Source organism: Rhamphochromis longiceps, linkage group LG9 (genome assembly GCF_057381845.1).
Source record: "Rhamphochromis longiceps isolate RC_006_pf linkage group LG9, R_longiceps_female_GT1.1, whole genome shotgun sequence".
Taxonomy (NCBI): domain Eukaryota; kingdom Metazoa; phylum Chordata; class Actinopteri; order Cichliformes; family Cichlidae; genus Rhamphochromis; species Rhamphochromis longiceps.
The window spans coordinates 2,824,791-2,838,781 of record NC_140565.1 but is presented as its reverse complement, the minus strand read 5'-3'; the positions used below and the strand labels follow the sequence as shown (position 1 = coordinate 2,838,781).

Here is a 13,991-nt window from a genome sequence, read left to right as displayed (position 1 = left end):
TCTTCCAGGGACCAGAGCAGGCGACACTGAGGGAAATGTAAAACTGCTGGCTAAGGGTAAACGTAAATTCAGTAAAATCATAATTCACATTGGCAGTAATGACACCCGGTTACGTCAGTCGGAAGTCACTAAAATCAATATTGAATCGGTGTGTAACCTTGCCAAAACAATGTTTTCTCTGGTCTCCTCCCCAATCAGACCAGGAGTGACATGTTTAGCCACATGTTCTCCTTAAACTGCTGGCTGTCTGAGTGGTGTCCAAAAAATAATTTCTAGATAATTAGGAAATTTCTGGGGAAAACGCAGTTTTTGTTAGGAAAGATGGCATCCATCACACCTCTGAATTTGGTCAATTTTATTACACAACCCAAAACATGACTATCCAGTGTTGGGAACAGGAAGCAGAAAGACATTTAATCTGTTATTAGACTCAATTGGCTTCTTTCAAAATGTAAAAGAGCTCACCCACCACAGTAATGAGACTTTTTTTGACATCTGGCATAGAAACTGAACATTTAACAGTTTTCATGAAAACCCTGTTTTGTCTTTTCTGGACTGTAAAGCAGTGGGGAACAGAACTCAGACACACTACGTCCTTCTATAAGCTCATTAGATGGAAACTAAATAGTGTCTCACTAATTTAGAGAAAACTGTAGCCTAGAAATATAGTTGTTGCTTTATAAGAAAGCCCTCCACAAAGCCAGAACATCTTACTATTCATCACTGATTGAAGAAAATAAGAACAACCCCAGGTTTCTCTTCAGCACTGTAGCCAGGCTGACAAACAGTCAGAGCTCAGTTGAGCCAACCATCCCTTTAACGTTAACTAGTAATGACTTCGTGAACTTCTTCACAAATAAAATTTTAATCATTAGAGAAACTTTTACTATTACTTTACCTAAAGTGTATCATGTATTGAATTGTGTGATTTTGTCTGTTCACACAGCTCTCTTTTAGTTGTTTTTCTCACTTGTTTGGTATATACGCTTGGATTCTTTCTGTTTTCAAGATTCAACAGTCACATGTACATGTACAAGTACAACGCGCAGTGAAATGTATCCTGACACACTCCTCGACTGTGCAAAAGGGGCGAGAAGAACATTTTATACATTAAGTGAATATATACATCGGGATCACTATGTGCAGCAAGTGGGTGAATTGTGAAAATTTTAAATTAAAAATCTGAAATGTACATTGTTGTTAAAGTGTGTTAAAGTGTCTAGAAGAGAGTCCTGTCTCAGTCACATGTGTGTGTGTGTGTTATGGTTTAGGGCCTGGGGATAGAAGCTCCTCTTGAGGCTCTCTGTCCTTCCCCGGTTGGTGCAGAACCTTCTGCCTGACTGCAGAAGTTGGAGCAGTTTGTTGCCAGGATGGGACGGGTCCTTCAGTGTCTGAGCTGTTCTGGTCCAGAAACTCCTGGTGTAGATGTCCTGAAGGGGGTGAAGCAGTCCTGCAGCAGCGCTCTGCTGTACGGATCACTCTCTGAAGAGCTTTTTGGTCCTTAACACAGCTGTTCCCAAACCAGGATGAGATGTCCTGTGTGAGGATGCTCTCCACAGCGCCTGTATAGAAAATCCTGATGACTGGCAAGACCCTGAACTTTCTCAGTTATCGTAGGGGGTACAGGCGCTTTAAGGCTAAAATCTTGGACCTTTGTTATGGATCGGTGAAGAATACTTAATACTTAAATCCCTCCCACTTCCTCCGCTGAACTGTTGTTATGTGGTCAGAAGAATCTGTGCTTACTTTGCAGGAATGTTTTAAATGTACAAATTGGGAAGTTTTTATCCAGTCTTGTGGAGATGATCTTTGGTGGATGCTACTAGCTCATCTGCAGTTTTTTGTAAAGACATGATTATACCCCTAATCGTGTTAAGGTGTGCCTTAACAATAAGCCACGGGTCACCAAAAGCATTAAATCCTATTTAAGGAAAAAGAGACTGGCTTCTTTTAAAGAGGGGGCTGTTACTAACTTTCTTGCAGCCACCAAAGACCTGAAAACCAAAATCCTGAAAGCAAAACAGAGCTACAAAAACCTTCTTGAAAGCAAATTGGCTGGAAAAAAATGGGGGTTTGTCTGGACTTGTATGAAAACCATACCACAGCCACCAAGTGTGGTTCAATTTCTTACTCTTAAAACCCCCAAATTACTATCCAAAATATACAGAATGCTTTCTAAAACAGATGAATCAATATCACTTCCTATTGCAAAATGGGAAGCGGATTTATCAGTTAACTTAGACCTAAACTTCTGGTCTCAGATTTGCTTAAAAACCTTTGATCTAATTAGAAATCCCAGTCTTCAATTAATTCAATACAAAATATTACATAGAGTGCACTATACAGGTCATCGGATGTTCAAGATGGGCTTTACGTCTACCAACAACTGCTCACACTGTCAAACCAACTCACCGGACAATTATATCCACGCTCTTTGGTTCTGTCCACCAGTTCAGAAGTTTTGGCGCGAGATATGTGAAGACTTATCGAAGTGTCTGAAATGTAACATTCCAACTTCCCCCTTAGTGTGTTTGTTGGGCAACTTAGATAATGTCACTTCAGAAAAGAATATAGCCCATATGGTTTTCACTGCCCTATGCATAGCCAAGAAAACAGTCCTCATGAACTGGAAAAATAAAAATAATCTTAATTCTAACCAATATAGAAATTATCTATTAGATTACATTAGTCTTGATACAGCCTCTGCCACCACATCAGATCAATTGCTCTGGGCTCCTTTGATCAGCTCCATCACCTAGTGGGGGTAGGGGGGTCATAGTTTGGTCCCACCTTCACTGTTGTGATTGGTGTGGGGGTAGGGACAGGCTTAGGGAGTTGGGGGATTCCCCAGGAGCATCTTCCTTGGAGGGCTCAACCCGGGGTAGCGGTCATGGCCTATTAAGGGCTCTGTTGGCTCTTAGGTGACGGTTTCCTCGTGGCTGCATGCAGCGGGGCTAGGGGAGGGTCTGTGCTGACGGATGTGGCTCCGTCTCTGGGCTGGGGCCCTGGCCGGGCCTCGGGGGCTTGGGTCCTGGTTGGTGTGTTGCCGGGGTTGTGGGCGGGTGGGTGTATGGGGGCCCAGCCCTGGCGCAGGGTGCCGCCAGTGCATCGAGCCACCTGGGGGGCTCTTCAACTGGTGGGGGAGGCTGTTACATCTTGCAGGAGGTCTCCTCTCTTCAGGAACTCTCTCTGCAGGAGGGGGCGATATAGGAGAGGTGGAGGAAGATCTCAGCCTGGGCGTCTATTGTCTCGTGTAGTCTGGAAGATGAGTGGATGACGGGGTGGGTGCAGTTTTCTCTGTGGTGGGGTCGGGTGGGCTGTCCCGGGCACTGTGGGGCCAGGCGGCGCTGGTGTACTGGGCCCCGGTCCGGATGGGCCTGGGCCCCCTTTTCCTGGCGGGTTGCAGAGTATGGGGGTGCCTACTGGGGTCAGCGGGGGGAGCAGGAGGGACTATGCGCTTACCTGCTGCTCTCTGGCAGGTAGCTCCATGCCCTCCTGGGTTTTAAATGCACCTTAGAACACACATGCATCAACACTACATATGAGTGGGCGGAGCGAGGTTTGGAGTCTTCACACACCCCTGTTCCCTGCGGCCTGTTGGAGCGGGGGGCCAGGAGGAGGAGTTGGCTGTCCGATTGAGGTCTGGAATGTGGGGCCTCCCTCCTGCTGCCGAGTCGGGGCGGTCTGCTTCTCTCCACCACAGGGAAAAGAGTAACACCACCTGGGTCTGGGTGCAGTTTCCCCCTCCAGGGGCAAAGGTACCTAGACCCGGGGTATAGAGTATGTTTGGGGAGATTGTTGTGTGACACTCTTTGTGTCTGTCTCCACGCTGGTTGAGTGTGGAGTAAGTGCATATGAGAGCATGAGGGTGGGGATGGATGTTTGTATCTGTGTGTGCCTGTATGTCTGTGTCTATATGTCAGGTTGGGTATCAGACGTCACCACTCCCCCTGCCAGCGGCGGACTCCCTCAGACATCGGTGTGTTGGTGGTTCTTTGTGTCCGGGGATGGGCGTCCAGGTACACACCAGCTCACTCCTTGGCGGCCGCTTATCGGGGCCTGGAGCCTGGGGCTCGCTCGGGCCCCTTCGGAGGTGGGGTGCCCCCGGCCTCTCGGCCTGGGGCTCGGTCACTCAGGCACAGCTGGCTGCCGGCGGAGCTCACGGGCGCGTCACTGCAACCCCCCTTGGCTTCTGCTCCGCGGCTGCTGAGTGAGCCCTCATCTGGGACTCTCCTCAGCTCTTTCTGGGACAGTGGCGCGGCTGCCCCTCTGTTGGTCTTCCTTGGTCTCTTGTGTTCTGGGGGCCTCTGGATGTCTGGAGTTTTGATCTCCTCCATACCTGCTTCATGCCCTGGAGGACGGGGCTGTGGCCCCCCCCACACCCTCTAGCAGATCACTACATGAAGAAACTTTTAAAAACAAGCGCGTCCATGCTCACAGGTGTACACACGGGTGATCACACCCACAAACTACACCCTTTTTGGCTCCTACCTCAAAGCACACTGTTCTGTTGATCTTATGTGCTGCACAATAATGTTTAATATTTAGTTTTTACTGTTATATTCCCATAGATCATCGTGATGTTGTTTATTGTATTGCTTTTTTTTTCTTCTGCTTGTTTTCTCTTTTTTTCTTTCTCAACAGGTGATCCAGGTGATTGATATACATATTTTTTGTCTGCTTATTTTATTGTTTTTGGGGTTTTTTGCCCTTTATCCCCGTCCCTCTTCCCCGCTGTTTTTCTTTCCCCCTTTCTTTCTCCCCTTTCTTTTCCCCAGTCAAATCTGTCCCGTATTTAGCAAATAAATCCGTTGGGCATCTTTCTTTGCCTTTAGACCATAGGTGTCAAACTCTGGCCCGCGGGCCAAATTTGGCCCGCAGCCTAATTACATTTGGCCTGTGAAGCCATACCAAATTACTATCAGAGCAGGCCTACTGGTATTATACAGTATTAAGCTTTGCTTGTTCCATATTCAGTTTTCCAGCAAAACTTATTTGAGTCCATAAGAAAAGATTCATTCTTAAATCTGGAGGAAGTTTTTTTTCAATAAATATTAACGTTAGCCCGCGACTTTGTTCCAGTTTTGAAGTTTGGCCCACTGTGTATTTGAGTTTGACACCCCTGCTTTAGACAATAATTCTGATGGCAAAAGAGCCAAACGGGACAGGCAAAAAAAAAAAAAAAATCTGATTTTAACGAGGATATTTTGGAACTGAAACTGAAACATACTCAGCACTTGTTGTGTCCACATACTATTGCATTTGTTCTGTAGATGCATTTACCAGATGCGCTAGAGGGCGCTAGTGAGTATGTTTTTGTCGTGGTGGTATTTTGGAAGAAGAAAAAAGAAAGAAAGGAGTTATCTCCGGTGATCCTCTGTTCCTACCTGCGTGTGTGTGTAATGCCTGCTGAACTAACACCACACAACAAGTGGCGACGAGAGTAGTGGTGATTAAGTTATGGCTCTGCTCTCTTTGCAACCCCCGGCTGTGTTCCTGGATTGTCCGGGCGAACCGAAAATTCCATTTGCTGCATGGAAAAAGTTGTTCGATAACTACTTGCTTGCGATCGGGGGCAATGACTTTGCTACGGAGAGGAAGAGGGCCCTGCTAATTCATCATGACATCGTCAGAGGAAGGGTGACAGAGATCTATACTATATTTAAAAAACTTCACAAGTCAGGAGCAGGAAGACATCAATCTTTGACTTTATCTGTACATCATCAGCACTCTCAGTGTTACATGTTTCCATTTAAACACAGGAAAGTCATTCATGTGCGATGCTGCTCCAGCCTGATGACACAGAAGTAGGCATCACCTCAGCTTGTGGCCTGCTCACAATGAAACAAACTTTGCTGACTGGTTTAATCTTCAATATGCTGCAACTCCAGCAATGTGAGATGAGAGCATGCAGGGAACTGAACCTGCACGTCTTCCCTCAGTGATACGGGCAGCATGTCTAAACTGAAATCACACACCGGATCGCGATGAACTGAATATTCACGCTGAAAATCTTTATTGATATGCATTTTAATTTGCTGAGAACAAAACTACTTAGGAGCACGCCCAGATGATGCAGGGACCATGCTGTCAATGGACGGTCCACCGACTGATGACCCAACAGAACTCCTGCTGCTGCTCTACACTCCAAAAAGAAGACAATCTCTGTAGCGTCACATCAGTCTTTATTGTCAGTATCTCAAATCGTGTTATTACATATTATTTTTCACAATGATAAAAGCAGTGAGCAGAAGGTCCACAGTATGAAACGGTGGGTGGAACAGCTGGAACGGGGCCGCTGTAGTGCAGATGAGTAAACTTGACTAAAGCTTCCAGACATCTCCAGCAGTGTTGTCTGCAGCTCACATGCATCTGATTCAACTTGCATCACACGTGAGGTTTGTTAATGAAATGTGAGACATTTGTTTGGTGCATAACTTTGGCAGAGAGCTGTCTCCCGACCTGCAGTCGAAGTTGGCAATGAGGACTCAGATTTTCAACTTTCAGTAGCTCGTCTTGATAAAAGTAGACGAGTTCATCGCAGCTGTGCTTTTATGTCTCTGGTTCACTATTGTTACCATTAGCATGGACACATGACTCAGACCATCACGTTTATAATCTCCAAAAGACTGACGCTTTATCATTATTATTATTTTAACACAGGGCTGTAAAACTGTAGTGCTATGTATGGATGTTTCCTGCAAACCCATCATTTCCTCATCTTAATGATTGATAGTAACAGGACAGAAGCAGGTGAGTAAAGACGGAGCCTGAAAACGGCTTTGCTTTTCAATTACTGACTGATTACGTTTCAGCTCACAGATCCTTTGGACGCTTCAGTACGAGATGCCCGTCTGGCTTAAACACGCTGCTGCACACGTGCAGACAGCAGCAGCTGTGAGGAAACACGACTCTTTGGTGAATCTGCACAACAACGTCGGGCTGATGTAGCAAATACGACTGCCACAGGCTCATCATCACCATCATGAGCCGTGTGTCTGTTGTTGTCTACCATCACTTCTATACAATTCAGAACTTACTAAAACTACTGCATCACTAAAGACTAATAAACATCAGAATTTCATTATAAACTTTAAATATTAAAGTAGAAATCAGTATCAATGTACCATTTATTACAAATTAAACTTCAACTTTGTTGTTGTGGCAAAATCACTGAGCAGGATGTTCTGAGGCTCTACCTGATCGTCCCTGCTTTGTGTGAAAACGCCTCCTGCTGCCAAATCCACGAGTTACCCAAGGACACCTGAGGGCATCCTTGTCACCTGACACAGGAGCCAGCTGCTAGCTGTGGCCACCACTGTAGGGAACATGCAGCACAACAACGACACAGAGAACCTGTGCCAATCACATGGTTGGTGCGTGTGTGTGTGTGTGTGTGGATTACAGTGCTGGTTTTAGTAATGTTGGAATGGTCAGACTGGGATTCAGCAGTTTGCTGTCAGAGGAGCAGAGACAGAAAGCAGTGGGCAGTGGTACATTCGTACATCTCAAGGTTTTGCTGGAGAGAGCGGTGTGTGTCATGTGGGGGTTGGGGGCGGGGGCGGCGTCGACCTTTGAACTCCACATTTTAAGCAACGTCTTCCTGGCCTCCGCCGGCCTCTGCTCTCTGTGACACCAGGAACGACTCCCACACCGCCAGACACTGAAATAAAGACGGACAATGTTAATATTACTACGAGCAGCAGCCACGTGAACGCTGGGTGGAGAACGAAACTTTGTCTTCAGCGCACAGGGAGCGGCAGCTCGTACTCACGGTCCTTCCATCCACGAGGCCTTCAAAGTCAGCTTCATCATTGTTGGTGGAAAACTGACAAAAAGCGTGAACGTAGAAACTATGACTGACATATTCACTGTCACTTTGACATTAACTATAAAAATTGGTCGACGTGGATTTTTATTGTTTACATGTCATATTGTAAAACCACATAAATGTGTTTTTGTAAGCCCAGCGCACCACAGGAGGCAGAGATGGACAGAGGGACTGATCATCGAGTAATCACCGAGATAATCTTTAGTTATGTCCTTCAACATACTGAACACGGATTTAAGATATCGCATTTGACCTCTGACCTCAAGTCACACCTGCCTTTGTTTCAATTTGACCCCAGAGTGTGTCCCATCTTTAAACACAGTCAAGAGAGAGAAGAAATACTCAAGCTCGTCATCCATGACCTGCTCCTGCATCATGTTTGTGAAACCAAAGTAAACCTGTGTTGTTGGTTCTTGGCAGCCCCGTCACACCCAACAGTGTGATGAACGCCCTCATCATTTCGTGTGTGTGTGTGTGTGTGTGTGTGTGTGCGCATCACGGCAGCTATCAAAGAGGAGCTGGTCGGTAAAAAGAAAACATTAGGAGATGACTATTTCAGTGCTGCAGCGTTACACTCGTTAAAATGACGTTAACGCCAAAGCTGTATTAACGCGGCAAATCTCCGTTAACAAGTTACCGCGGATCGCCCCGTGCGTGGGGCTGCACGGCGTCAATGCTTAGCGGTTACCTCGTTGACACCGTGCAGCTAGCACTGCTAGTATTTTCACCAACAGCGCCATAAAGTGCAAAATGAAGAGTGTGTGAAACTGCGTGCTGTGTCCCAGACCGCGAAGTCTCCGGCCTCCTGCCTCGAAACAAACTACTTACAAACTCCTACACCGTATTTTTCGGACTATAACCTCACACTAAAATCCTTTCATTTTCTCAAAAATCGACAGCGCGCCTTATGTATGAGTTCTGGTTGTGCTTGCTGACCGCGAACCGATTTTACATGGAACACGGCGCTCAGCAATCTGTCAGAAATGTTTAGTACGACTTTGGTAAAATACGATGTCGCACCGCTTGATGGATTGGAGCATTACAGCTGCAGTAGTCAGGGGGAGCCTCGCAGAGTGATACGTACTGTGCTTCAACGTAATATTACCGTACTGTGTGTGTATAAGGAGCACAAATGGCTCCTGTAAGAGACACGGTTTCAAACTCCAGACTGTCGGCAGCAGAACCTTTGGGAACAGAGCAGCTGTGAAATCTTTGTTATTCTGCTCAGCGTCTGTTAGTTTACATTTGACTGCACAGTTGTGAGCTCTTTGTTATGCACAAAAATAACATTGTTTTCTTTTATTTCTGGAGAATTCTTATTTAATAAATGCTGATCATTTATTTCGGAGTAATTTTTTCATGCCTGTGTGACATCTGGATCACAGCTTTGACTAAGAACTCTTTGTTCTTACTTTATGGCTTTAAAAAAACATCGAGATATATATCGTATATCGCCATCCAGCTAAAAAACATCGAGATATGAATTTTAGGCCATATTGCCCAGCCCCCCCCTCCCCCCTAAAAAAAAGCAGTTACCTTGATAGCAAGAAGCCATGAAACCACACAGTGAAAATGCCAAGCACACACCATCACGAGCAGACACACTCAAACGCCCGTGTGAGGCGGACATAAAGTTTGTGCGAGGCAGAGTCAGAGCCTCGCGACAGCGCAGCACGCCGTCGCCTCAGACAAACGGCGTCATGACAACCAATCCTAACAGGCTGCTGCTGCTTTCTACTTCCACACACATCACCTTGTCCACGCGTGCACGCACACGTCGGGTATTCATAGCTTGTGGGGACATGTAATTGGCATGACGCTTTCCCTCGCCACTTACCCTTTAACCTTTAACCTAACCATAACCCAACTGTGACCCTGACACTAAAACCACATGTTGAGTCTGACGAATGGGACGAGAGGACGGTGCACAGTCAGAAACACGGCCCTGACTCAACTCTGACCTCATTAGGAAAGCCTGATCAGCTGACAGCTCTCCTCCACACTCATTGGTGCTCAGCAGGTGACCAGAATCAGGACGAACACACAGAGATGGGCAGGGTGTGTTGGTCCTGTCGTAGCACAAAAACATATAATTCTTTAAAACATAGACAGAGAAGTACCAGAACTCAGAGCGGGCTGGTATTCAGCTGGTGTCAGGAACAAACGTGGGGCCAGCTGGTGAGCCGTCATCACCCTGCTGCCCCCCTACTCACTCTCCACCTGCTCGCCAGCCTGTTCATCACCACTGGAAGCAGGAATTAGACATGTCCCTCAGTGTAATCCCACCTCCGCTGTGAACCACTTGTTACGCTTACCGCAGCCCTCGTACGTGCCCCGCAGACACTCGGCCACCTGCAGCTTCCTCACCAAAGCTCTTCTCTCACCTGTGTGCAACCTTTGACCTCTCTACTTAGTACAGTTCTGCCAGATTCTTCTCATTTCTCCCATCATGCATCCTGTCCAGATGCCTGGTGAGTGCAGAGAGAGAGGATGCCCAATAAGATAATCTACTTAGAAACCAAACTGTCATCTCAATATCTCCATGCGTTTGTTCATCAGGTCACATGGTCATCCCCTCCTTCACTGCGCACACTTCACCCAACTAATCGCTTGCACTTGCTCAATTTGTACTCCCACAGAAACCATGGATTCAGGGTGTTATTTTTTTTAAAATATTATATTTATGTATATACATTTTTTATGGCGATCTGTGCAGAGTACGTCTGGACATCCCGAAGTCAAAACGGGTCAAAGGGTAGCGGACAAGTAGAGGAAGACGACCGTCGTGCCAAACATAGCGATACAGAGTGACAGCAGCATCAGGAAGACGAGACGCTGCAGCAGTACCACAGGCTCAGACATGATATTTCTATTTACAGCAGCACTTCTCCAGCACACTGTTGCTATGAGGTAACCATAGAAATGGGCTCTGCCATCCACAATGAAGGCAGAGCTCATAACTGTGTATCACCATGACAGTCAGCGTATCAGTAATAAGACAATAACTTTAACTAGTTAGTCACATTCTTAGTGTGACTACGTAACTTCTTCTGACTCTGATGAACAGATCGTGAATGAACTTGTTCTGTTTGATATTCTCTTGCCTGTCCTGCATATGACTGAGTGGACTCGATGCATTAAGCTGGGCAGACACTGGGCGATTTTTTCAGTCACGTATTCAGCTTCTGCTCGAACTGCACGTTGTTAGGTCACGATGCAGGTCGCACACTATACGGCCCGATGCTCTGATGCGACCCGAGTGCTCACACTGTGCGTCCATAACATGAAGGTTATAACAAAAATCGCTCTGTCTTTCACTCACACAGACACACCACCACCATCAACTTTGCTAAATTGCTAATGAAAAACATGATCAGGCAGCTGTGATTGAGCAGCATGTGAATCCAACTATTTTCATGGTTGTTGTGGTCGTGATAATTTTTCGAGGCCACATCGAAAAGGCTCGGATGAGCTTTCCAAAGTTCTACAAGTTGTGCCTCCATCGCTTGTGTCCAGATCACACGCTGCACAGCCGTGCTGCGCCGTCCTTTTCGCTGATATTTGTGTTTGGGCGTGCGCAGTGTGAGAAGCTGCGGTGACACCCTCACGACGGTCGTGAGGATTTCAAACCACGACCAAGCGATTGATGATCGGGAGCTGGTCGTGAGGTGTTAATCGCTTCTCGTTACGCCGCGTATACTACACGACGCACGATGAAGGCTAAAATCGGGCCGATCGCCAAAACGGTCGCACGACTCAAAAAGCGGCTCAAAATCGCACAGTGTGAGCCCAGCTTTAAAGGATCACATCGACTGTTTTTGACCTGATGTAGCAACACCACCCCTTCTTTCCTTGATCTCTCCATCCTCACTCCTTTACTTCCATCTATTTCTGAGTCCTGCCTGCATCGCTCTTAGCTGCCATCAAATCCTCCCAGGTGGAGGTTTCTTATTAGACTCTTATAGCCTCTCTGGGCTCCAGACCAATAAATCATTCACAGCCCCCATGGCCACACTGGCCCACATATGCACCTGAATAACAATATGTGCACGCAGCCTCTGCTCAGATGTGCACCCCAGAGCACACGGTGTGCAAACACCAAGCTCTTTAAACGTCGCTGTGCAGAGTTTCACAAAGTCACGAATGAGCCAGTGAAACGATCCCAGCTCAGGAAGCTCAGGCCTGCCCACTTATCCCACTGCCACTCTGATTACTGCGTGTCCACTGATGCCCTCACTCGGGCTATTCTCCCGCCCTGTAAAGACTAGCTGTCATTACTTTCTCAACACCTCCCCGTGCTGCGGTTCAAGACAACACAAACGGCTCTCACACCGAACCAAACCGTGCCTCAGCTATTACACAGCGGAGCTTGTGCTTGCAGTGATGTAGCACTTCTGCTGAAGAGGCCTCTGATGTGGAATAAATATAGAAAACAAGGCCAATGAGACGTGTGAGCCAAAGAGGCAAACACTGTCCAAGACTGTGGACGCACTTTTTCTCTGCTCACTGTTTCTGAGTGCAAAACAACTTCCCATAACTTGGCTCCTTCCCTCTTGGATTACACCCACACAGAGACGCGCCTGTTTCACTCCTAGCTTAGAGTAGATGACAGGAGGCAGTTACAGCTCCTTTCACCTATCAGCTGCATTGCCTATGATAGGATCAGACATCAGGACTTTTTAAACAGAGACCTGATCCAGACTTGCTGGTTCCACTGGATTCTGAAAAAGGACTTTTGTCCAGGCTCTCACACACGTCAGCTCTCAATACTGGGCCTCCCAGTACTCGGGTCTACTTTCTTGTAAGGTGTAATAATCATAAAGCCAGGTCAGGTCCAGGTCTTACAGTGGGGCAAAAAAGTATTTAGTCAGCCACCGATTGTGCAAGTTCCCCCACTTAAAATGATGACAGAGGTCAGTAATTTGCACCAGAGGTACACTTCAACTGTGAGAGACAGAATGTGAAAAAAAAATCCATGAATTCACATGGTAGGATTTGTAAAGAATTTATTGGTAAATCAGGGTGGAAAATAAGTATTTGGTCACCTCAAACATGGAAAATCTCTGGCTCTCACAGACCTGTAACGTCTTCTGTAAGAAGCTTTTCTGTCCCCCACTCGTTACCTGTATGAATGGCACCTGTTTGAACTCATCATCTGTATAAAAGACACCTGTCCACAGCCTCAAACAGTCAGACTCCAAACTCCGCCATGGCCAAGACCAAAGAGCTTTCGAAGGACACCAGGAAAAGTATTGTAGACCTGCACCAGACTGGGAAGAGTGAATCTACAATAGGCAAGCAGCTTGGTGTGAAAAAATCAACTGTGGGAGCAATCATCAGAAAATGGAAGACATACAAGACCACTGATAATCTCCCTCGATCTGGGGCTCCACGCAAGATCTCATCCCGTGGGGTCAAAATGATCATGAGAACGGTGAGCAAAGATCCCAGAACCACACGGGGGGACCTGGTGAATGACCTGCAGAGAGCTGGGACCAAAGTAACAAAGGTCACCATCAGTAACACACTACAACGGCAGGGAATCAAATCCCGCAGTGCCAGACGTGTTCCGCTGCTGAAGCCAGTGCATGTCCAGGCCCGTCTGAAGTTTGCCAGAGAGCACATGGATGATACAGCAGAGGATTGGGAGAATGTCATGTGGTCAGATGAAACCAAAGTAGAACTTTTTGGTATAAACTCAACTCGTCGTGTTTGGAGGAAGAAGAATACTGAGTTGCATCCCAAGAACACCATACCTACTGTGAAGCATGGGGGTGGAAACATCATGCTATGGGGCTGTTTTTCTGCCAAGGGGACAGGACGACTGATCCGTGTTAAGGACAGAATGAATGGGGCCATGTATCGTGAGATTTTGAGCCAAAACCTCCTTCCATCAGTGAGAACTTTGAAGATGAGACGAGGCTGGGTCTTCCAACATGACAATGATCCAAAACACACCGCCCGGGCAACAAAGGAGTGGCTCCGTAAGAAGCATTTGAAAGTCCTGGAGTGGCCTAGCCAGTCTCCAGACCTCAACCCCATAGAAAATCTGTGGCGGGAGTTGAAAGTCCGTGTTGCTCGGCGACAGCCCCAAAACATCACTGCTCTCGAGAAGATCTGCATGGAGGAATGGGCCAAAATACCAGCTACTGTGTGTGCA

The 13,991-nt window shown here is 46.8% G+C and overlaps 1 protein-coding gene across 1 annotated transcript in view; it reads right to left on the bottom strand.

The window, feature by feature from the left end:
* Positions 1 to 6,168: 6,168 nt before the first annotated feature.
* snx7 (sorting nexin 7) overlaps positions 6,169 to 13,991 on the bottom strand; it is a 37,328-nt gene continuing 29,505 nt past the window's right edge. Inside the window, exon 9 of the mRNA XM_085418015.1 lies at positions 6,169 to 7,663. Coding sequence (XP_085274141.1) covers positions 7,589 to 7,663 — 75 coding nt within the window. The 3' untranslated portion in view covers positions 6,169 to 7,588. The remainder of the gene's footprint in view (positions 7,664 to 13,991) is intronic.